At 41.2% G+C, this 23794-nt stretch overlaps 1 protein-coding gene, 1 long non-coding RNA gene and 1 pseudogene across 2 annotated transcripts; all 3 read right to left on the reverse strand.

Annotated features, from left to right (window-relative positions):
• Positions 1–1419: 1419 nt before the first annotated feature.
• LOC129523646 (uncharacterized) lies at positions 1420–5579 on the reverse strand. Its single transcript, XR_008667205.1, has 2 exons — positions 5449–5579; positions 1420–2270 (listed from the first exon to the last, which is right to left on the reverse strand). It is a non-coding gene; the product is annotated as an uncharacterized lncRNA (long non-coding RNA).
• On the reverse strand, positions 3574–5452 carry LOC129523644 (uncharacterized). The gene is made up of 2 exons (XM_055346926.2): positions 4439–5452; positions 3574–4049 (listed from the first exon to the last, which is right to left on the reverse strand). The coding sequence occupies exon 1, from the start codon at positions 5200–5202 to the stop codon at positions 4459–4461; it is 744 nt and encodes a 247-aa protein (XP_055202901.1). The 5' UTR covers positions 5203–5452; the 3' UTR covers positions 3574–4049; positions 4439–4458.
• A 12929-nt stretch (positions 5580–18508) lies between the features above and the next one.
• Positions 18509–19333, reverse strand: LOC129523891 (vomeronasal type-1 receptor 90-like; annotated as a pseudogene).
• Positions 19334–23794: the final 4461 nt, after the last annotated feature.

The following is a 23794-nucleotide window of genomic DNA, read 5'->3' on the forward strand; positions in this document are numbered from 1 at the left end:
CCCCGGGAGGCGGGGCGCAGTGTCGCATGACGTAGAAAATGAATCACAGGCCCAGGGCTCACAATAAGCACATGGACAAGTGGGCACAGACTCACAGGCCAGATGGACCTCCAGCCACGGCCGGGCCAGACTTGTGGACACAGGCGCAGTGTCACATACAGACCACGGGGAGACATGGCACTAGGGGACAAACGGACGTGACACCACAATGCACAGGGCAGGCCACAGAGCTCGAGGGACGTGGGCAGGGGCCTTTTGGCATTTCTGCGCTGGAATCATGTGAGACAAGGGTGGTGGCCGCTCTGGAGGTGCCTGGGGGGTTCCCTCATGACCCCTCTCGGCTTAGTCCATCCTCCACACTGTTGTGCAGCTTCTCCACCTCCTGGTAGAGGATAAATACTGTTACCCTTATCCCTGGTCACATCCAGGGAGACGCGGTCCAGCGGCCCAGGCGGGGGACAGTGCCGTTCTAGAGGTCCTTGAGCCCCTCCTTCCTCAGGATCTGCAGCCATAGGCCGGTGTGTTCCGCATTTGTGCTACTCCAGGCCCCGCATCCGGGTCTCGATCCCATCCAGAGGAGCGTTTCCCAAGACACTGGCTGCGCCCACAATGGCTCCGAAGACCCCAGCGACCAGCGGGTCCATGGGCTTGCTGGGGTTGTCCCCTCGGTACCAGCTGTGCAGGGAGGTCAGGAGGAGAAGCAGACGGCCTGGTTCCAGCCCTGCTTCAGCGTGGGTGCCATGAGGCCCCGGTGAGTCCCCTTGTTCTCGCACAATCTCTCTAACCTGGTGGGAGACTCCTCTGCACTGGAGGTCTGGGAAGGTCTGGCCATGGATGAACTTCACCTTGATGGTGTCCATGGAACATACGACCACCATGGCCTCGGCCACGCCAGCGCCCTGGCCGCACCGCAGCCAGCGCTGCTGTCAGGCCGTCCCTGGGCATCCCGCGTCTGGCTGCTGTGGAACTGGAACATTCAGAACCCAACGCCGCCCTGGAGACAAGAGCCGCAGAGCAGGGAGCCGAGGCCGCGGTGCCGGCCCGGGACGCCATGACCGCGACAGTGCGCACGCGGGATCCATGCGCGGTGCCCGGCTGGTGCCAGCGCTCGTCCGGCTGCAGCTACGACCTCCCGCGCTCCGTGGGGAGCGGACGCCCATTTCAATGCCGCCGGCCAGGCCGCCTGCTAGTGTCGCCTTCCCCGGAGCCTCCGCTGGGCCTTCCCCGACGCGGCGCGGCGTGGCCACGGCGGGCGGGAGGCGGGCGCCCGCTGTGATCTGAAGTCCCAGCCTCCTAAACTCCGCACTGGGACCTTCATTTGGTTTTAACACAAATGAAGATCTCACTAAAGATAAAAAGGGATGTCTTGGCTTCTAATTTTTGTTAAAAGCAATAGCATATGTTGTATAGGATAGTGCATTGGGGTAAATCTTTTTTTTATTATTTTTATTTTTTCATCAGCCCACTGACATTGAAAGGGGATAGTTTTTAGGTTATTGACGAGCAGTTTTCTCTCAGATAACTGCCTTAGTATAGGGGTTTGTGGTCATGTTGATGAGAGGGTAGGCTGGGGTTAAAAGTCGTTATGGCAGTAACAACCTTCTGAGGACCAGGAAATTCAAATCCCTCTCATGATACTTTGCTAATATCTCCCGAGTTTGCTGTGCCTTCCCTTTGTGCCTCTTCCCACACGTGGTTTCTTGCACTTGGCCCAGCTATATTCCACTGTTTTGACTCCATGCTTCTTAGCCTGGTGGCAGTGGTGAGGGAGTGAGGAGATCTCTAATGTTCTGAGGAAGCCTCAGACTTAGCACTGTGAACTGGGGTGTGGGGTTACTGACCGTTGAAGAGTTTCCTGCCCATCGTGTACATGCAATGCCAGGACAAGAGCACATTCCTGTCCCTCCTTGTCCATGGTAGGGGAAACGTGCTCCTTCTCCATGCTCTTAACTCCCAGTTGAAGTGGGCCTTGAACAGTGCCCTGTAAATTAATGGTTTCTTTTCTTTATGGGAGATGCATCTGTGCAGAAATGCGGGTGTTGGCCTTGTTCCTTCACCCTCAGTTCCATGAGCTTTTCCCCAGTGCCCTTTGGCTCAGGTTTGGATGCTCTTTCTCTGCAGATTAGGCCTCATGTTATATAGGAGAGATGTGAGGGCTGTGTCTCCAGAGTTGCAGTAGTGGATGGGATAGTGGTCCCTCCCCATCAGCACTGTGGGGTAAGCATCCTCAGGATTCTACCCCATCTTCCCTGACAGGCCTTGTAGGGTTCCTAGAAAAATTATACACAACGGTATAAACCCTATGTCTGTAGACTCCAGGGTTTCTCATTCTCCTCACCCACCCACACACAGCCACCAGGAACTAGTTCAAAAGTTCTGGCTTAATTTTACCAGTTTACATGGTCTTCAGGGTACACATAAAAGCCTGGAGCCTGTGTGACCTGCAGGCTTTCTGCATCCCCTGATGTTGGGTTTGTAGTCTGCCCTGTGACCTCAGTTCTTTAAAGGGCTCAGGAGAAACCATCCATTCATTTGAAGCTTCTCCAGCATTTTCGTTTGTTTGTTTAAGTGAAGGAGCAACTCTTTGTCAGGCCTCTGTATCTACAAACTTAACTCAGAAACTAATATTTTTAAATATATTTCTTTTCTATCATACTTTTAGTGCTCCTCTACCTATGCTAATTGTTCTTCAGTATTTTTTATATTTTTATGTCTTTATCTATTTTAAAATCAGGTTTAATTCCTTCTTAATCGAATTAATAACTTTTCATTTATTTCCCTATGTAACTTTCTTTTCAGACGTTTAAAGTATTGCTGTGTGTTTCAAGTGGAGGAGGTCATATTACAACTGACATTTGTCCTTGACTACTGGACATATCACACCAGCCCTGATTGCAGTTATACTTGAAGCCAGATCTACCCTTAACGTATATTCATTTTACTATTCAATAAATATTAACTTATCATGAATGGTATATATTGTTACAGTTGTAGGTTTATGGACCTGAATAGACAATAAAATAAATAAAACCCAAATTACATGGCTTCAGGGGGGTATAACTTTTTATTAAGTTTTTAGTTAAAACATTTTTGCCTTTCTGTGATTTGCAACTTTGAGTGATTGCCTTGAAAAAGGAACCAGAGTTGAAACTGAAGTAGTAGGTGTTGGTGAGATTTTGATGGCTAAGAGCATCGGGCTCATTTTGTAACTGAAGGGGAAATTGGGGCAGGTCACCAGTTCCATCTGACCACAATGCATTTGGAATAATCACCATGGCAACCCATGACTTGTATTTTAGGGGAGAAGAATTGGAAATAAAATGACCAAGCATAAAGCTGACCCAGTCTACATGGATCTTTGTCTTTAAAACATATCTGCAATACTCATGTAGGCAGTGTATAAATAACTTGTCAGAAATATCGTTTATGCCAAGGTTCTTCTTGAATTTTCAGGATTTTGCTTCTCCAGTAGTGAGTGTGTTACTGAGCAAAAGGGGCTTTCTATCCAAAACACTAGAACCCAAAACTGTGGCACTGGGTTTTTCTTTTTAAGAAAAAAAAAAAGCTGCTCCTTATTATAATTTTTGTTTATATTATAATTATGTAAGTATAATTTTAATTTTATTATAAATTTGTTTTATTATAATTTTTATTTCGGTATCATTTACAGTCCAAGTGGTTTTTGGTTACGTGGATGAATTATATAGCAGTGAATTCTGAGATTTTAGTGCACCTGTCACCTGAGTAGTTTATATTGTACCAAACAGGTAGTTTTTTCATCCCTCATCCACCTCCCACTCTCTGCTTCTGAGTCTCCAAAGTCCATTACATCACTCTGTATGCCTTTGCATACGCATAGCTTAACTCCCACTTATAAGTGAAAAATAATAGTATTTTATTTTCCATTCTTGAGTTATTTCACTTAAAATAATGGCCTCATATCCCTTGCCCTGAAATTAACAGCCAGCAGGGGTGTCCTCAGTATCAAAACAAGTCGACCACACAAAGCCGTCAAGGACTCCAGGAACCCAGGTCCATGGGGTGCAGCCCTGCAAGGTGGAAAAGCTGACCAAGTCTTCCTTCCAGCCAAATCTGGAAGAAAGGCCCCTTGCCTGGAGCAGTGTTCCTGGTACCCAGGCCTCTGTGGGCATCCCTCAGCACAAAGACCCTCTCCAAGGGGCATGGGCCGGCCCTTCCAGGACCACCAGCCCAGCTCCAGAAGCCCATGGGTCATCCCCACCCTCACCTGACTGAGCTGTCCCTGAGGCTAAGGCCCAGCAGCATGAAGAGACTTCCACAGAAACCAGGGCAATAGGCTGCTCTCTGGCGGCACTGGGGGCTCAGGGTCTGGCTAGCCTGTCCCTGGCTCAAGTCACATGCCTGGAAATTAGGGTTTTCTCCTCTGCTCTTAGCATCTCCTGGGTAAACCAATAATTACCCTCCTTCATGTCTCAAAATTCACATCCATGTAAAAGGCTCTGGTGAGGGTGACATTTCCAGGAAGCCACAGCCCATGTCAACCCCCTGCAAAGCTGTGACCTTGTCCGCGGGCAGGTCAGGCGGCGGAGTTCTCCCAAAAGCCGGTGAACTGGCGCTCTGGCTGGAGAGCGCGGAGGGCGGCAGCACAATGGACAGCGTCTGGGACCTCAGGCCAGTTCCACAGCAGCCTAGGAAAGCAGGCGGCTCTCCTGTGCTGGAGGAGGCGTGATGCTCTGGAGGGAAACCGAGCTGAGCAGCGAGAGGTGGGGTGAGGCTGAGACCCGCCCGATTTAGGCAAAGACGAGGTGCACTTCGCAGCGTCACACTCTTCTCACTGCCCAGCCCCGACTTGCCCCTTAAGTCCCTCTCTGGACTCACTCCCCTTAGCCAAGGATGGCACAGAATCAGTGGCCAGCATAGGTTTGGAAGCAGAGAGGTCCACACGGCTTGCGCCTCCCTCCGGGACGGCTCACCACCCCGCAGCCCGGCGCTTGCTGGGACTGTAGGCCGGTAGCCCTGCGACCAACAGCCGAAAGCGGTTAAGAAACTACTCCTCCCAGAATGCCTGGCGAGGCGCGCACCACGCGGCCCCTTCCTCCAGGCATTCGCACCACCCCCCACTCCCGTTGCATGCTGGGATTGTAGTTGATCGCCTGCGATCAACGGCCGGAAGCGGCTAAAACTACTCCTGCCTGCATACCCCGCAGGAGCAAACCGCGCCATGTCTCCCTCCAGGGATCCGCACCGCTCACAATCCTGTTTAGTGCTGGGATTGTAGTCCTGCGAGCCTACGACTAATAGCTGGGTGCGGATAAGAGACTACAGCTCCCCCCATTCCCAGCAAAGGTCCCTCCTCCACCGAGCTCCTCCAGGCTTCCAGTGCAGTTCCGCCGTGCGGAGGGAAGCTTGGCTGTTCACAAACCTCTCCTGCCCGCGAGGAGACAGCTTGGCCAGGGCGGCTGATCTCACCTTGTCATTGTGACACGGTGTCTCCCCAACGTGCTGGCTTCATGACTTGTGCCCAGAGTTTGATTTTCCACAGACCAGGTAGAGGCCAAGAGCCTCTCACAGACTCTGCAGCAGGGTTGCTATGGTAACGCTTGCCCCCCCGCCCCCCCAGCAGCCGGCTCGACACCGCCCTTTCCCTCTGAAGGACCACTCGTTTTAGCCACGTCCTCTTATTGTCCCTCCCCTGGCCACACCCCTTCAGACATGCGTAGTGCTCCCCGTGGTCCAGCGCGGGAAGCTCCCTCGTGAGTGTCCGAAACTATTAGCTCACTCACTGCCTCATGTGAAGGTACCCAGTCTCTGGTAACCTGGCACTTCCCTTTTGAAAACCACCTTTTTCTCTCTCTCTGGGCTGCCACGAATCCCCCTGTACTCCCCAGATGCACCTGTTGGCCCCCGGGCTGGCTGCATGGCCCACACCCGGGTCAGGCCTCGCACAGGGGCGCACCTGCCACTATAATAACGATGAGAAAATGTCCCAGGGGAAAGGCCTGACCCTGCTGCATCCAGTCAGGAAACTGCCACGGGGAAGGGACCACCTAAACCACTTTGCGAGCCACATCCACCACTTCTTTGTCCCCCACCCAGGCTGGTTCCCAGGCCTTGGGGTCCTAGTGTAGACCTCCCGGCCATAACTAACACAGGTGCAGGACCAGAGAGCGCCTTGGTTCCTCCCAACACATGAGGAAGTTTGTGTGGTGAGGTTTGGACAGTGTCTTTGTTTTTGCTCTGAATAGGGTGCCCTGGAAAAATCTTTACCTCTTATTAAATACTCCCTTTGGAACCACTTTTAAGACTTTGCCAATGGAACTTAACAGTGATCATTTATTGAATCCATTTTTCTATTCGCTTTTTTAGATTAACTCTTAAGTACTCCACAACTACACGCTTTTGAAACTGGCGTTGGCATAGCGTTAGTTCTGTGCAGGGCGGACGCAGCAGGACAGAATCTCCCTGGGCATCTTTTCGGAGCATCAATTTTACTGCAAAATTTTGAAAAAACAAATTTAATTGATTTCCAAGGTAAGAAATTAAACCTTGAAAAATAGACTAAAGAGTCATCTGCACCTGACATATCAGACTTTCTGCAGGAAGAAAACTCTAAGGAGAGCACATTGTCCATTATTATAAATAGTGAAAATGAGAAATCATAGCAAGTCCCTTGAAAACCCTGCCCTGCCAGTTTTCTAATAGGGCCTTGGTATGGTTTTATGTGTATTTTCTTTTGAAGTGTGCTCATCTTTTGAATATACAAATTTGAGGTTTTGACCAAATTTTGCAAGTTTTCAGCTATGAGTTGTTTATTTGCTCTTGTATCATATTTAATTTTTCTGTCTCTCCCTCTCCTTCTCGGACTCAGTCATTCCACAGGTCTCTAAGGAGCTTTTCATTTTCTTCAAACTTGTTTCACTCTTCAGATTGGATGATGATGATTTCTATTGCTGTCTTCTGTTTCTACTCTGTTTATAAACTCAAAGGTCTTTTTAATTTTTCATTTCATTATCTCTGTATCCCATTCTTTTTATAATTTTCATTTCTCTGTAATGGAGTCTCACCGTGTCACCCAGGCTGGAGTGCAGTGGCCGATCTCAGCTCACTGCGCCCTCCTCCTCCCGGGTTCAAGTGATTCTCCTGCCTCAGCCTCCCAAGTAGCTGGGACTACAGGCACACGCTGCCACACTCAGATAATTTTTGTATTTCTAGTAGAGATGGGGTTTCACCATGTTGGCCAGGATGGTCTCAATCTACTGACCTCACGATCCACCCACCTCGGCCTCCCAAAGTGCTGGGATTACAGGTATGAGCCACCGCCCCCCAGCGTTTCTGGTGTTTTATCAGAGGAGCAAAACCTGAGGTAATTCAGATTCTGCTCTTTGTTATCTTCTAGGAGTTTTGTGAGTTTTCCTCCTATATAGGTCTATGATCCATTCTTAGTAATTTCTGTGAAAGTTGTCAGGTCTGGGTTTAGGGTTTTTTTTTTCTTCTTTTCTCTTGTACGTGGATGTCCAGTTGTTCCAGTACTGTTTGTTGAAAAAGTATTGTTTCTCAATTGAATTGCCTTTGCTTTTTCCTCAAAGATAAGCTGACTATATTTCATGGGTCAATTTATGAGCTTTATCTTCTGTTTGATTGATCTGTTTCTCTATTATTTTTTACCAGTACCGTGTTGTTTTGATTACTGTAGCTTTATAGTAGTGCTTACAGTTGGGTAGTGTCATTCCTATAACTGTTCTTTTAAAATATTTTCTTGGTTATTCTGAGTCTTTTACCTTTCCGTATAAACTTTAGAATCAGTTTGTCAATATCCACAAACTAGCTTTGTGGAATTTTGATTGGGATTGCACTGAATATGTAGATCTAGTTGGGAAGTACTGACGTTTTAACAACGTTGAATCCTTCTTTACTTGAATGTGGATTATCTCTCCATTTATTTAGATCTTCTTTGATGTTTTCACAGTTTTGTAGTTTTCTTCATATGGTTTCTATATTTATTTTCTTATATTTGTACCTAAAGAATTTCATTGTTATTGGTGCTAGCATAAATGTCACTGAATTTTTAAATTTCAAATTCTAATTACATTACTGATATACAGGACAGTAATTGACATTTGTATATTAATCTTATATTGTGCAAAGTTGCTATAATTGCTCATTAAAATTGGTTATTCTAAGATTTTGTTTTGTGATCTTTTTGTATTTCTCCATAGGTAATTATATCATCTGTGTAAAAAGACTGTTTTATTTCTTCCTTCCCAGTCTATGTACCTTTTCTATTCTTGTCTTATTGCATTACCTAGGGCTTATAGTATAATATCATATAGGAATGGTGAGAGGAGACATCTTTGCCTTGCTCCTGATCTTAGCAGGAAGGAATCTAGTGTTTCTACATTCAGTATGAGGTTAGATGCAGGTTTTTTTTTTTTTTCTTGAGATGTCGTCTCGCTCTGTCACCAGGCTAGAGTGCAGTGGTGTGACCTCAGCTCGTTGCAACCTCCGCCTCCCGGGTTCAAGCAATTCCTTGCCTCAGCCTCCCAAGTAGCTGGGACAACAGGCACGCACCACCATGCCCGGCTACTTTTTTGTATTTTAGTAGAGACGGGGTTTCACCATGTTGGCCGGGATGGTCTCAATCTCCTGACCTCATGATGCACCCACCTCAGCCTCCCAAAGTGCTGGGATTACAGGCGTGAGGCACTGGTGCCCGGCCAGGTGTAGGTTTTTTAAATAGACATTATTTATGAAATTGAGGAAGTTTTCCTCTATTTCTAGTCTGCGGAGAGTTTTTCTCATGAATGGGTTTTGGATATTGTCAAATGATTTTTCTGAATGTATTGATGAAATCTTATCTTTTTAAAACTTAATATGATGAACTAATTTTTTTTAAAGACAGAGTCTTGCTATGTTGCCCAGGCTTAGTTTGAACTCCTGGCCTCAAGTGATCCTCCCTCCTTGGCTTCCTACTGCATTAGGATTACAGGTATAAGCCACCACACTTAGCCTAATTTATTTTCAAATGTTGAACCAGCCTGGCATGCCTGTAATAAATCTCACTGGGTTGCAGTATATAATTATTTTTTACATTTTTGGACTTGATTTCTTAATATTTTGGTGAGGATTTTTGCATCTTTCTTCATGTGAGATATTGTCCTACATTTTTTTCTTGTAACGTCTCTGTCTGAATTTGGCATTATGGTAATCCTGGCCCCACTGAATAGTTTGAAAGTGTTCACTCTGCTTCTGTTTTCTGGAGGAGATTGTAGAGGGTTGGAATAATTTCTCTTAAATATTTGCATAAATATACTAGTTACCTCATCTGGGTCTGGTACGTTCTATTTGGTAAGGTTACTTATCATTGACCCAATTTCTTTAATAGATGTAGTACTATTCAAATTGTCTGTTTCTTATTGTGTGAGTTCGGGTAGGTTGTTTCTTTCAAAGAATTTGTCTATTACATTTGGGTTACCAAATTTGTGGGCAAAGAGTGGTTTATAATGTTTCTTTATTATTCTTTAATTCTTCATGGGATCAGTAATGATAGATCCTCTTTCATTTCTGAAATTAGGACTGTGTCTTCTGTCTTTTTCAACCAAAACTAAAAAGGAACGTTTTAAAAAGTGAAAGCTATTTTTGATAAACTATCTAATTTCCCATGATCTGCAACTGTGGGTACATAGGAAGTACATGGAAACAGATGTTTGGCAGAGCTTGCCAACAAATTCTTTTCTGCATCAAGAAGGCATGCCTCTCAGCATGACACTCTTAAGAGGCAGAAATGTGACAAAAGAAGGATGTGATCTGCTCCTGGTGAAGAGCCACCTGACTCTCCCTCAGCTGCACATAGTGGCCTTAACGTGCATCTTGCTAGAAGGGGCATGCAAGCCAGGGGCTGCCAGCCAAGCCATACAGGCCAAGGACAGTTTCAAGTCTGCCTTTTTATTTCATCGAACTGTTGTTCTAGTAAGCAGCTAGAGTTTTATGAACACTGTAAACTCTTTATCATATTTCTTTGCTATTTCTGGAGGATTTGTTCTAGGAGTCCTCTTGGATACCAAAATGCATGGATGCACAAGTTCTTTACATATAATGGCATAGTATTTACATATAACCTATGCATATTCTCCTGCATGCTTTAAATCTTCTCTAGATTACTTTTAATACCTAAATTGTTGTTATGCTGTGTTGTTTAGGGAATAGTGAAAAGAAAAATAAAATTCTGTAAATGTTCAGTACAGAAACCTTATTAAAGTATTTTTGATTCGCATTTGTTGAATCCAGGAATGCAGAAATAAGGAGGGACAGCTCTACCTATGTTTGGAGTCCATGAATGTGTCATCTTGCTGTGTTTGTAAATAGAAATTTATTTCACAAAATGACTCAACTGCTTCTTCACTAACATGTTCAAAAACTTGCAAGAAGCAGCCAGGCATGGTGGCTCACACCTGTAATCCCAGCACTTTGGGAGACCCAGGCAGGAAGATCACCTGAGGTTGGGAGTTCGAGACTAGCCTGACCAACATGGAGAAGAATCGTGTCTACTAAAAATACAAAATTAGCCAGGCACGGTGGCGCATGCCTGTAGTCTCAGCTACCTGGGAGGCTGAGGCAGGAGAATTGCTTGAACCCAAGAGGTGGAGGTTGTGGTGAGCCGAGATCGCACCATTGCACTCCAGCCTGGGCAACAAGAGCAAAATTCCGTCTCAAAAAAAAAAAAGAGAGAGAGAGAGAGAGAAAAGAAAAGAAAAACACTTGCAAGAAGCAAAATAAGAATTGAGAAAGGGGAAAGATGATGACTGAGAGTTGGAAGGTTGCACATTTTCACAGAAAAGTAGAATGGAATTGTAACAAGCACTCTGATAGGAAATCATAGTTTATGTCTCGCAACTGTCCCTAAAAAAATACAATGGTTGGCAGAAAAGACAAGAAATGAGATAGACTATAAATTAACTGGAGAAGAGAAAAAATAATTCCCAGAAGTAAATTGTCAACGAGTTTGAAAGCAGGTAAAATGTAGGTGCATTATCCCTACTCTTTCTGAATAATTTTACAACCTTGTGCAACAGGAGCTTCTGTCACTGCAGAACCAGGGTCACCTGTGGAAAGTCCTTGCTGAAGCCATCTCCCTGTCTGCCTGTCCCTCAGGCCCAGGAGTCATGAGTCCTTTCTCCAATAAGTCATTCAGTTGGCTGGCAGCAAACCCTGGTAAGATTCTTCAAGGCAGCTACTTTTTATCTTAGATTTTAACAGAAACTCATGAAGAAAAGTCTTAAGACCTAAACTCCCAAGTCCCTTACTGTATCATTTTGAGTATTAGGAAATCAGTCAGAGGGCTTTTCAGCATCTCTGAAATCACAATGCAAAAATAGCCCCAGCTTCATAAGGCCGATTCTTGGTATCTCTGTTCCGCAAAGTAGGGTAAGCAAGATGCCACAAAAGGCAGGTTGAATGCAGCATTATCCTCACTCCACCAACAGAACTATCATACTTTAAGTAACCCAGCAGGTCTTTAAAATAAAGAAATTATAAAACATAAGGAAAAACTTTCTTGAGAGGAAAAAATTTACAAATCAGAGGAAAATCTTCTAGAACTTTTACATCTTATAACAAATAAATCATATGCTTTATTGTTTTCCTCTGAGTACATCATCAGTACTTCCATAATACTTCTAATTTTTAGCTTGAAAACACCAGTTGCTTAAAAAAACACAGGGACACAAAACAAAATCCCAGAAATGTATAATAATTTTTTTTAAGCTGACAAAGGGGTAACACACCACTGACTTCTCAGGGAAAAGCTTTCAAGCAAAGCAGTCATTTCTGGTGGGGATTATAGAAGAGGGAGTTATCATGGTGAGGTGGTGGAACTAATCCAGAACAAGCCAGATTTTTAGTATTGACAAAGGGATTTAATCAGTTGCCCAGGAATACTCACCTGGAAATCAAACTTCCATCATTATTCTTGGAAGAATTTCTGGAACTTCCCCTTTGGAAACAAATTTTTATCTTCAAAAATACCAGACAATAGAAGAAAAGAAATGAAAAAGGAGGCAGAGGAAGATGAATCTTGCTTAGGCAGGGACTGAAAGGGAATTCGTGGCCATAGGCCACATTTTTCAGAGCCCACTGTGTGACAGCTTTCCCCAGGACCACACGTGTGCCACTGAACAAGAAGAGTCCACAGGGGCCTTCACCTTATTCCTCCCCAACATCAAAACCAAAATGGAACAACCTACCATGAGAATATGAGTATATATCACAACTTCCATTACATTTAAAGCATGCAGAGTATCTAATTGCAAATTCAAACAGTGGAAAAACAAATCTACTTGCCTCCTGGCCACAGCCTTACTCTTTTAAGAGAATGTGGTCTATGCTTTCTAATCCCATCACCACGGATAAATAACCACAGGTTAGTGTGACATAGAACCACCTCCATGCAGAGGTAAATATGCATTTATTTTTTATAAAATAAGAATTATACTCTGTACTTTTATACCATACTTTTAGAATATAACAGTTCTTATGATCATTTTATAATTATTTGAAACAACCTCAGTAGCTATATAACATTAAATCAAAAGAACATTTCATAATTTTACCATTTTCCTATTGGACATTGAGTTTGCTCTCATGAAGTTTGTATTTGTGTGATGATTTGGGGGAAGTTTCTCGGCCTCACTAGATTGAACACCTTGTGATGGTGGTCACTGTTATATTCTTTTTTATTTTTATTTTTTGAGACAGAGTCTTTCTCTGTTGCCCTGGCCGGAGTGCAGTGGCATGATCTCAGTTCACTGCAACCTCCACCTCCCAGGTTCAAGCGATTCTCCTGCCTCAGCTTCCTGAGAAGCTGGGATTACAGGTGCACGCCACTATGCCCAGCTAATTTTTGTATTTTTAGTAGAGACGAGGTTTTGCCATGTTGGCCAGGCTGGTCTTGAACTCCTGACCTCAGGTGATCCCCCCGCCTCGGCCTCCCAAAGTTCTGGGATTACAGGCGTGAGCCGCCATGCCCAGCCCTATTCTTATTTCATTAAAATACCTGAAACATATCAGGTATATTGCAGCATCTGTTGAATGAATGAATGAATCTCTCCTTCAAATCTTGGCTAAAATCTGCCTCATCCACAAAAGTTCCTGACCCTCACTTCAATCATAAACCTCTTTCTCTTCTATAATTTCCCATGTAGCTGTTTGTTTTTTTTTTTAACTCCCTGGCAGGAAAAAGAGGAAACATGCTATTTATTGAGCACTATTCTGAGTCAGGGACTGTGGTAAATACATTCAAGAAGAAAGTCAGCATCAAAAGGGCTATACGTCAGCCTAGACAGTGTGCCCCAGAGGGTCCTTGATTGAACATTTGGTGACGAGCATGTTGGGCATGTGCTCTAGGCTGAGGTGCAGCTCTTATGCCACAGACTGACCCTGGATCAATTATGGCTCAAGTCCCACCCTGAAATCTCTCTTTCCCATTTCTAGGTTTGTCAAGGAGGACAGAAACTCAGAGCACCCTGCACTTGGGGATCGGCACTAGGAGCTGCTCTCTGGATGGGGAGATGGGAGCTAGCAGCTCACAATGGGGTCACAAGGTAAGTTCCAAACAGCTCTGTCACAGAGAGTGTCAGCAGATCTTTGTGACATCAATCGCAAAGAAAGGGAGCATGTGAAGGAGAAAGCCCTGAGTGATGTCACAGCTCATTTCTGGGCAAAGGGAGAAGAAATTAGCACCCTGAGGCCCTTCCGCCTTATTAACCCATTGCACTTATTCTCAGAGGCTCCTGCCAAAAATAGAGACATTATTCCACCTCCACCTCCTCAAATTCTAAGCCAGAAATATGTGTGTGTTATCATTCAACTTATATCATTTTTCCTCCTTAAATGATATTTTCACCACTAATAAATTTATCAAAATTGTACTTCACATGTGTAATACAGAAGAAACAAGGCTTCCTTCAACACTGAATTAATGAAAAACAACTCAGGATATTTACTTTTCTTCACACCATAAATTTTGAAGAGCTTTTTCATTATGCTCTGTGTGTTACAACATATGTGCTTAAGCAGTCAAGCAAGTATCTCATATCTGAATTTGAAAGCTTTAGAGTATTGACAAAGAAGATGTATGTATGTATGTGATGTTGCTGGCCTAAGACAGGCCACTGCTACTGCACACAGAGCAACTGTATGTTAACAACTGCTGTGCTAGGGGCGTGTCCCCTGAAGTTAGTGTTGCTAGCATGGAATTGAAAATATTTATGAGTCTCAGACATGGCATCACGGTGTTTGACTATTATTACATTAGTTACTTTTAGTCACTGTTTTATTACAACATTTTAGTGTACATTTGTTCACAGTGTAAAGAAACTAAAGTTTTTGTTTGTTTGTTTTTTCTTTGTTTCTGTTTTTGTTTTCAACTTTTATGGTTGTGTGCCCATGGGCCCCCACAAGAGGTCTCTGTTTGATCTCATTTCTGTGCTAGTGATATTTCTAGGAGTCCAATAATATGGGGCATGTTATAATATACCTTTTAGAATGAAGAAAAAGTGGTTACGTATACATTCTCCTACATCAAAAAAAGGCGCAAGAGCTGGCAGGTTTCTCTGGGTTATGAGAAACCCGTTCCTAGTTTGAGTATGATACCCTGGCCCATTCATTGAATGTAATGGAAAGCTGCTACTTTTAAATTGAGCACAGAATAATAGAAGGCCCTGCAAAAAGTCCAGAGTGCAATGCAAGCTACTTTGCCACTTGTGCCATATGACTGCAGATGCAATGGTTTTTGAGGTGTGACTGGGAGATAGGAATGCTGTTGTATCTTTGATAGGTTGCTATACATAAAGCCTGGTGTAGGTCCTTATAATTTTGGAGCAGAGCTTTAAAACCTTCTGCAGATAATTAATTCTTTCTTTCTTTCTTTTTTCTTTCTTTTTTTTCTTTTTTTTGAGGCAGTGTCTGCCTCTGTCAACTTGGCTAGAGTTCAGTGGCATAATCATGGTTCACTGCAGCCTCAACTTCCTAAGTGCAAGCAATTCTCCAGTCTCAGCCTCCTGAGACTACAGGTGCATGCCACCACATTCCATGGATTTTAAATTTTTTTGTACATATGGGGTCTTGCTGTGTGTGCCCAAGCTGGTCTCGAAATCCTTGCCTCAAGCAGTCCTCCTGCCATAGCCTCCCAAAGTGGTGGGATTACAGTTGTGAGCCACCACAATCAGCCTTACCTTTTGAAACTATTGTAAATGGAATTGTTTCTTCATGTCATGTTGAGATTGTTCATTGCTAGTGTATAGAATTTTTATTAATATTTTTATATTTATTTTAAATCATGCAATCTTAACTCATTTATTATAGTGGGTATTTGTGAATTTTCTTTTTTCTTTTCCTTTCTTTTCTTTTTTTTTTTTTTTTTTTTTGAGATGGAGTTTCGCTCTTGTTGCCCAAGCTGGAGTGCAATGGCGTGATCTTGGCTCACTGCAACCTCCGCCTCCTGGGTTCAAGCAATTCTCCTGCCTCAGCCTCCCGAATAGCTGGGATTACAGGCGCGCACTACCACGCCTGGCTGATTTTTTGTATTTTTAGCAGAAACGGGGTTTCGCCATGTTAGCCAGGCTGGTCTCGAACTCCTGACTTCAGGTGATCCCCCCGCCTCGGCCTCCCAAAGTGCTGGGATTATAGGCGTGAGCCACCATGCCTGGCCGAATTTTCTAGAAAGTTTTATATACAGGATGTCATCTGAATAGGCTTCCGATCTTTATCTGAAGGTCATGAATTTATTTTTGTTCCATGATATTTCTGGCCAAAATCTCCAGTGTACTGTTAAAATAGAAGTGGTAAAAATATATTCTTGTCTTGTTTCCAAACTAATGTTCTGAAACCCAGGATTTCAACATTATGCATGATATTAGCCGTAGGTTTTTAATAGATGTCTTATAGCAGGTGTAAAAATTTTCCTTGTGTTTCTAGTCTAGTTAGGGTTTTTTCATAAACGGGTCTAGATTTGTCAAATGTTGTGTGTTTTTCAGAATGATCATTTTGATATTTTATTGTTTTATTAAGCTGTATTATATGGACTGATTTTTGAATGTTAAATTTGTATTGTGAGATACCCCTCTTGGTAATGGTGTCCAATAATTTTCATTTGTGGCTACATTTATTTTGTTATTATTTTTGTGGATTTCTGTGTCAATATGGATAAGGGATAATAGTCTATAGTCTCGTAGTGATTTTTCCTGACTTTTGTCTGGGCAATACTGGCCTCATGGAATGAATTGGTAAGTTTCTTCTGTTATTCAGTTTTTTTTTTTTTTTTTTTTGTGGGGCAGTCAACTAAAAGACCTGGTTTTAACTCATTATTAAATATTTGGTCAAATTTACAAGTGAAACTATCTACTGAGCTTTTCTTCATAGAAAAAGTTTAATCTCTTTAATTGTTTTGGTTCTATTCATATATTCTACTTATTCTTGAACTTACTGTAATAACGTATGCATATTATCCACTAATCAATTTCTAATTTGTAGCATACTATCTTTTTATATTTTCATTGCAATAAAAAGTAAAGGGAAGAATAATGTGGAAAGACAAAGATTTTGGCAATCCATGTTTCCCTAGTGTCTCAGGGTCCTCTGTTGTAGGGAGGAGATTATTGTACTTGTTGTACTTAATACTCACATGTGTTCATGAATTAAATGGGACCCATCATCTAAAGTAAATTAGAGAACTTTGCAAAATGTAACCAAAATAAAAGTTTGTGCCTACCTCTCTTTTAATCAATATTTAGACGGGACAGGAATATAAATTTCAAGAAAAACAAATACATATTTCTTGGAGGCTTTGTTGATTTCTTTTTACTCTTTTTTCTCTAAACTTCTCTTCTTGCTTCATTTCATTCATTTTATCTTCAATCACTGATACCCTTTCTTCCAGTTGATCGAATTGGCTACTGAAGCTTGTGCATTCGTCACATAGTTCTCGTGCCATGGGTTTCAGCTCCATCAGGTTATTTAAGGACTTCTGTTAACCGGTTATTCTAGTTAGCCATTCGTCTAATCTTTTTTCAAGGTTTTCAGCTTCTTTGCAATGGGTTCGAACTTCCTTCTTTAGCTCAGAGAAGTTTGATGGTCTGAAAACTTCTTCTCTCAACTTGTCAAAGTCATTCTCCTTCCAGCTTTGTTCTGTTGCTGGCAAGGAGCTGTGTTCCTTTGGAGGGGGAGAGGCACTCTGATTTTTAGAATTTTCAGCTTTTCTGCTCTGTTTTTTCCCCATCTGTGTGGTTTTATCTACCTTTGGTCTTTGATGATGGTGATGTACAGATGGGATTTTGGTGTGGATGTCCTTTCTGTTTGTTAGTTTTCCTTCTAACAATCAGGACCCTCAGCTGCAGGTCTGTTGAAGTTTGCTGGAGGTCCACTCCAGACCCTGTTTGCCTGGGTATCTCAGCAGCAGAGGCTTCAGAACAGCGAATATTGCTGAACAGCAAATGTTGCTGCCTGATTGTTCCTCTGGAAGCTTCATCTCAGAGGGGTACCCGGCCATGTGAGGTGTCAGTCTGCCCCTACTGGGGGGTGCCTCCCAGTTAGGCTACTCGGGAGGCACCCTGTCCGTTCTTGAGGAGGCAGTCTGTCCATTCTCAGATCTCAAACTCTGTGCTGGGGGAACCAGCACTCTCTTCAAAGCTGTCAGACAGGGACATTTAAGTCTGCAGAGGTTTCTGCTGCCTTTTGCTCCATAACTATAGTTATTAATAATGTATTGTACACTTGAACTTTGTTAAGAAAATAAAACTCAAATAGTCTCACCACACTAGGAAAAGGCAACTAGGTGAGGTGTGAGGGACATGTTAATTCGCTTGATTATATTAATAATTTCACAATATATAACTTTATTAGAACATATATGTAAGGTGATACAACTTATACAATTTTTATTTGTCAATCATATCCCAATCAAAATGGAAAAATTAAGTGTAACCAAACTAATGTCTAGCCACATGCAAATTTTATTTAGACCCATTTAAATAAATTCTAGATTTTCAATATAAAATCCAAACTGACATAATTTTTACAGAATCAGGAAAATTCTAATGAGGAAGCATGATATTAAAGATATAATTGAATAGTCATAATACCTAATACCCCTACATAATACCATAATATCCCTACTTATTAAAGTAGGGGTAAATTAAAATATTTTCAAAAGCTAAAATTTTGAGAGATTTGATTACCAACAGGAGCTTAAGAGTACCTTGTAAGAAAAAAGAAACATTTACTAATATAAAGTTAAAATGAAAATGAAAGAGAAAAAGATTTGATATGAGAATATCAATTTATGGTATTGAACTTAGCGAGCTATAAAGTCCTTAGTAATATCAGCTTCAAAAGTATTCATATATAATTTTAAAAGGTGATCTTATACACATTGGTTAAATCAGATAAAAAATGAGCTACTTGAGCAGTTTAAATAATAGCAGATGACTATTTTTCAGAAAATGTTTTTCATCAATAGCTTGTTAAAATTGGTGGCACATCAATTACAATTCTGCAGAATACTTTTTTTTTAATCAGAACTAATTTGTCCCAGTGGACTAACAGTGGCATATGCATTGAGCACAAGCCTCCGGAAATTCAGGACAACTGGGTCATACACCCATAACAGGATTGAGGATGTTGAAATAAGAAGGTTCATAGGATATATGACCACAAAGCAACTCATAACAGCAGGATGGTCTGGGTGGCCCTTTTCTCTGAGGAGATTCTTGGAGAGAGGCTGGTGCTGTGGAGCTGGGATTGCTTCTGATTTCTGAAAAAGAGGATCCACATGAATGCACTTGAGAGCAGCATAACTCTGACAAGGAAGGCATCCCTGGATAATTTCACTCCCTGATGAGGAGGTTCATGGGGAAAAGTGAGCAGTGTTTACTGACATTCAATAGATCAGTCTGAGTCACATTTGAAAAATACACAGTGAAGAAGATTAGGCTGCTACTAAAAGACAAATTGAAGAACCAAAAAAAGAAGAAAACATTAGTAATGTAATTTGTAAATTTATGTTTAAACCTTGCCAACCATGAGTTTCTGGGACTGACGGTGATGGCCTGGAGCACACTCAAGAGCCAGGGGGGACAGAGGGAGACGCCTCTTATCACCCTTTTTGTGTAAAATAATAGCTTACATTTAAAGCCATTCCCAAATTCAGTGATTCAAACACAACTTGAGGAAAAAAATCCACTGCAGTAAGGAGCATTAGAATATGACTGAGGACCAAGTGGCAGATGATCAAGTCATGGAACTTAGGCCTGGGATCCAGAAGAAATGTAAAGATTTGAAAGAAAAAAAAATGGTATTGATGCATAATCCAATGCCAACTCGAAAAATAAAGGCACTTGTTAATGATAACATAAGTAAAAATTGTTTTCATCTTAATGACATAGAAGAAACATTTTTGTATGTCTGGAAGAAACAATATACCTCACATCATCAATGTTCATCTAAACTGACATTATCCCAATCATCATTATTTTTATTTTGCTCATTTATTCATCATTAACCTTATCTCATATGAATTCTTGACAATCTTCATTATTCATCATTAACCTTATCTCATATGAATTCTTAACAATCTACCTTCTGTGTTATTTTGTACAGTAAATAATATATACATTACATGTTGTTTTGGTTACTATAACTCTGTAGTATAATTTGAAGTCAGGTAATGTGATTCCCTTAGTTTTATTCTTTTTGTTTTATTTAGTTTTTTTCTAGGTCTTTTAAGGTTTCATATGAATTTTAGAATTTTTTTCTTATTTCTGTGAAGAATGTCATTGGTATTTTGATAGGAATTGCATTGAAACTGAGATTGCTTTGGCTAGTATAGACATTTTAACAATATTGATTCTTCTAATCTATAAAAAGCAAATTTTTAAAAAAAAATTTTGTGTCCTCTTCAATTTTTTAAAAATCAGTGTTTTATAGTTTTCATTATACAGATATTTTACTTCTTTGATTAAGTACATTGCTAGGTATTTCATTTTATTTGTGGCTATTTTTTCTTCAGTTTCTAATGTTACTCATTTCTGTCTCATACCTCATTAGATTGGCCTTTAATGTCCATATTTTTTCCAACATTGTCTTCAAAATTATTTACATATTTTCTAAGAAGATGAAAACTTTCTCTGCAGTTGTATTTTCTTCCTGAGCCCTCATCACAATTCAGCTTGATTACATATTTTTAATAAGCACTTCCAAACTCTTTGATGCCTTTACACATCATTGAGTTCCAAAGCTGCTTACACATTTAGGTGTTTATTATATCAGGACCCCACTTCTCCATATCAAAATCTGTATTAGCATCCTTTAGATGCTATAGTAGAATACCATAGACTTAGTAGCTTAAACAATAGGTATTTCTTTCTTGTAGCTCTGGAGACTGAAAAGTCCAAGATCAAGGTGCCAGCTGATTCAATTCCTCAGCGAACTATCTCTTCCTTGCTTGAAGATAGCCACCTTCCCTCTGAGTTCTTGCATGATAGATAAAAAGCATGCTCTGGCTGGGCATGGTGGCTCACACCTGTAATCCCAGCACTTTGGGAGGGCGAGGTGGGTGGATCACCTGAGGTCAGGAGTTTGAGACTAGCCTGGCTAACATGGTGAAACCCTGTCTCTACTAAAAGTACAAAAATCAGCTGAGCGTGGTGGTGTACACCTGTAATCCCAGCTACTTGGGAGGCTGAGACAGGAGAATCGCCACCATGTGCCACCATGCCTGGCTAACTTTTGTATTTTTAGTAGAGATGGGTTTTCACCATGTTAGCCAGGCTGGTCTCAAATTCCTGACCTCAGGTGGTCCTCCTACCTCGGCCTCCCCAAGTGCTGGGATTACAGGCAAGAGGCACCATGCCAGCCAGAGTTGGTTCTTGATTTTAACATCCCAGTTGGCAAACTCTGCATGTTCATTGTTGAATACTTTTATATTTAATGTTTCTAAATTTTGTTTTCTACATGTCTCATTTTTTTATTTCCTTAACTGCTTTCTTTTGCATTAAGTAAATACATTTTATCTTACGTTTTAATATCTATATGGCTTTTTTCTTTGAGTTATTTAATTACTGTTCAGTCTAGGATTTAATACATACATTTTAACTCATCAGAATCTGCTTCAGATTTCTTTTTTTACTAGAAGCATCTATTTATTGCACCGTTCCAGGTTCTTTCCAAATAAGCCACAGCCCAGTGCTTTATTCAGACATACGTACTGTCCAGCCAGTTTGGAAGAAGGAAAGAAAAGTCAGGCACAAATAAAGACACAGAAGTGTTGGGGAAGTGCACTAGAAACCATTTATTTCATTTGAAATGACAGAAGTTTGAGAGGAGGGGGCAAACAAATAAGATCTAATAAGTTAGCTGGATTTGTCAATGATAACATAGTGATAGTAGCTGATTATAGAGTGTACCGGGTTGGAGAAAGCAGGAAGACATATAATTGCAAACATTTGAAGTCTGCAGGGCAGGTGTTGAGTGTGGGAACTGTTTGCTTGAGCATTAGAGATGAAATGTGAGACAGATACTTCAAAATGAAGCTAAACAGTTTGATCTAGTACCCAGGTAAAAAATGCATTGGTTTGTTAAAAGAAATCTTCACTTTAACACAAGATAGTGTTTGGTTAAGAAAGTGGGCCACAAATATGATAGTCATAACAATTAAGGTTAAAGTTAGAGCTAATTACACAAAGATGTGGCTAGTTGTTGTCACAAAATCAAAACCGAATAGTGTTTAAAATGTGGATGTTCTCCTGCTGGATATGTGAGATCCAGTGTCTCTTGAGTAGAAGGAACCGAGGAGACTGAAGGTTGGGGTTGACAGAACACATCACCATGGGAGGCATGGCTATTTAGAACTCCATGTCTAAATAAGCTATATTGCAAAGAACAGTGCCGATCCTAACCCTCGGTGTTGCTTAAATAGATGGAACCCTTCTGCCCTCCGTAAAGAAAATTGATGAAGTAGGTGGGGGAAATAAGTGTTAAAATGCAGCCTGCATTCGAATTCCAATGCCAGGTACCCTGGAGCAAGGCTGTGTCACCTGGAGAACAGAGCATTATTTCTGGGAATGTCAGTCAGAGGAGACTTTTTTTTCTTTCTCAAAAAGGTAGTTATAGTCCAGCTGGGACCCTAAGGTCATTGGATTACAATAATTGTTTTATTTGAATGGCTGTGGGTGACACAGGAGGACATTATGCTCAGTGAAAATAAACCAGGCACAGAAAGGCAAATAATGTATGATCTCACATATATGAAAGCTAAAAAAGTTGATCTCATAGAAACAGAGAAGAAAGGTGATCACCAGAAGCTATGGTTGGGGTGGAATGGGTATAGCAAAGATGTTGATCAAAGGGTACAGGTTTCAGTTAGGCTGGGGAAAGAAGTTTTAGTGATCTATTGTACTGAATGATGACCAGAGTTCTTAATAATAAATTGTATATTTCAGAATTGCTAAAAGAATAGATTGTTAGCAATTTGGTTAGGCGATATATTAATTAGCTTGACTAGATCTTCCTATAAATCAAAATATTACATTGTACCACATAAATATACACAATTACCTTTGCCAATTAAAAAAAGAAAATTATCAGGTGCAAAGTTTCCTACTGCTATAAGAAACTTCAGTATTTACTATGAAAACATTCTTAAGTCATCAGAGTCACACTGGGAAGACTGACATGACATTCTCATTACTTAGACAGGAGTGTTATTGGGAGAATCCTGTTTTGTTGACAAATACTGAGATCACCCAACTCACCAGGCAAAGTTGACTTGTGTAAGTGATCTTCAGATACGAAAAGTGTGGAACCCAGCTGCTCCTCCTCAGATAGGTAAGTTCACTTTTCCCTTTGGTGGCTCCTTTTTTCCACCAATCTCAACATCTGCTCTTATCCTTTTTCTACAGGCGACATGACAATTGCAGGCCTGGAGGGAGATGAGTTGGCAACATCCCTTCCCTATAACCACTTGTTGGATCTGATCTCACATACACAGACTCACTCCAAAGACTGACCTGGGTGTCTGCTTCTCAGCTTCATTAACAGTGGGTGCTCACAAGTCTAGGTGAGTGGTGAATCGAGACAGAATTTTATTAGCTAGTTGTTAGAATTAGCTCCTAATAATTTCAGTCTGTGGTTCATTGAATTCTAACTATCATAAGGTGTTTCCAGATACAAAATAATTAATCTTATGAAGTAACAAATTTATAGATTTGTAGAAAAACATTTAGATTTTTGGAGATGTTCTACTTGAATTTGTATACATTTGACTTTTCTCAATATAATAGCTGAACTCTCAATATAATTAGCTGAACTACAACTTTCTGCATTTATGTGAAGTTTTAATTTGTAAACACAGAAATCTGAACTAATAAAATTATTTAGTCATACTTCTTGCTTCTTTAAACTTTGAAGATTACTTTGTGTAATTCTGATATTTTAGAACTGTTTCAAATTAGGATGTTAAAAACACAAGATATGTCTAACATTTTACAGTTATAAGATTTTAGCAGATACCCAGATTCTTTTGTTTCATTTCATTATAGTAATTGCCAATAGAGATTTTTTTCTTGTGATATTAAAACTATCTGAAAATATAATGTTCTGCTGTTTATATAAATTTCTGTTGAGCTAACTACTACCTTGTATAAATGGGGAGGAGGTGATACTCAGTGTGCTTTGAAATCTTTTCCTAAAGTAAATTGTTTTAGTATGGTATTGTTTCTAAGTAAACCAAAACTTTAAAATACTCTGTGTATTAGTTTGGGTGAGGTTA

The sequence above is a fragment of the Gorilla gorilla genome, chromosome 6, assembly GCF_029281585.2.
Source record: "Gorilla gorilla gorilla isolate KB3781 chromosome 6, NHGRI_mGorGor1-v2.1_pri, whole genome shotgun sequence".
Classification (NCBI taxonomy): Eukaryota; Metazoa; Chordata; class Mammalia; order Primates; family Hominidae; genus Gorilla; species Gorilla gorilla.

What these genes read in the sequence shown, in the direction of transcription:
- LOC129523644 (XM_055346926.2), bottom strand. Translation starts at nt 5,202, where the DNA reads ATGGCGCGGTTTGCTCCTGCGGGGTATGCAGGCAGGAGTAGTTTTAGC.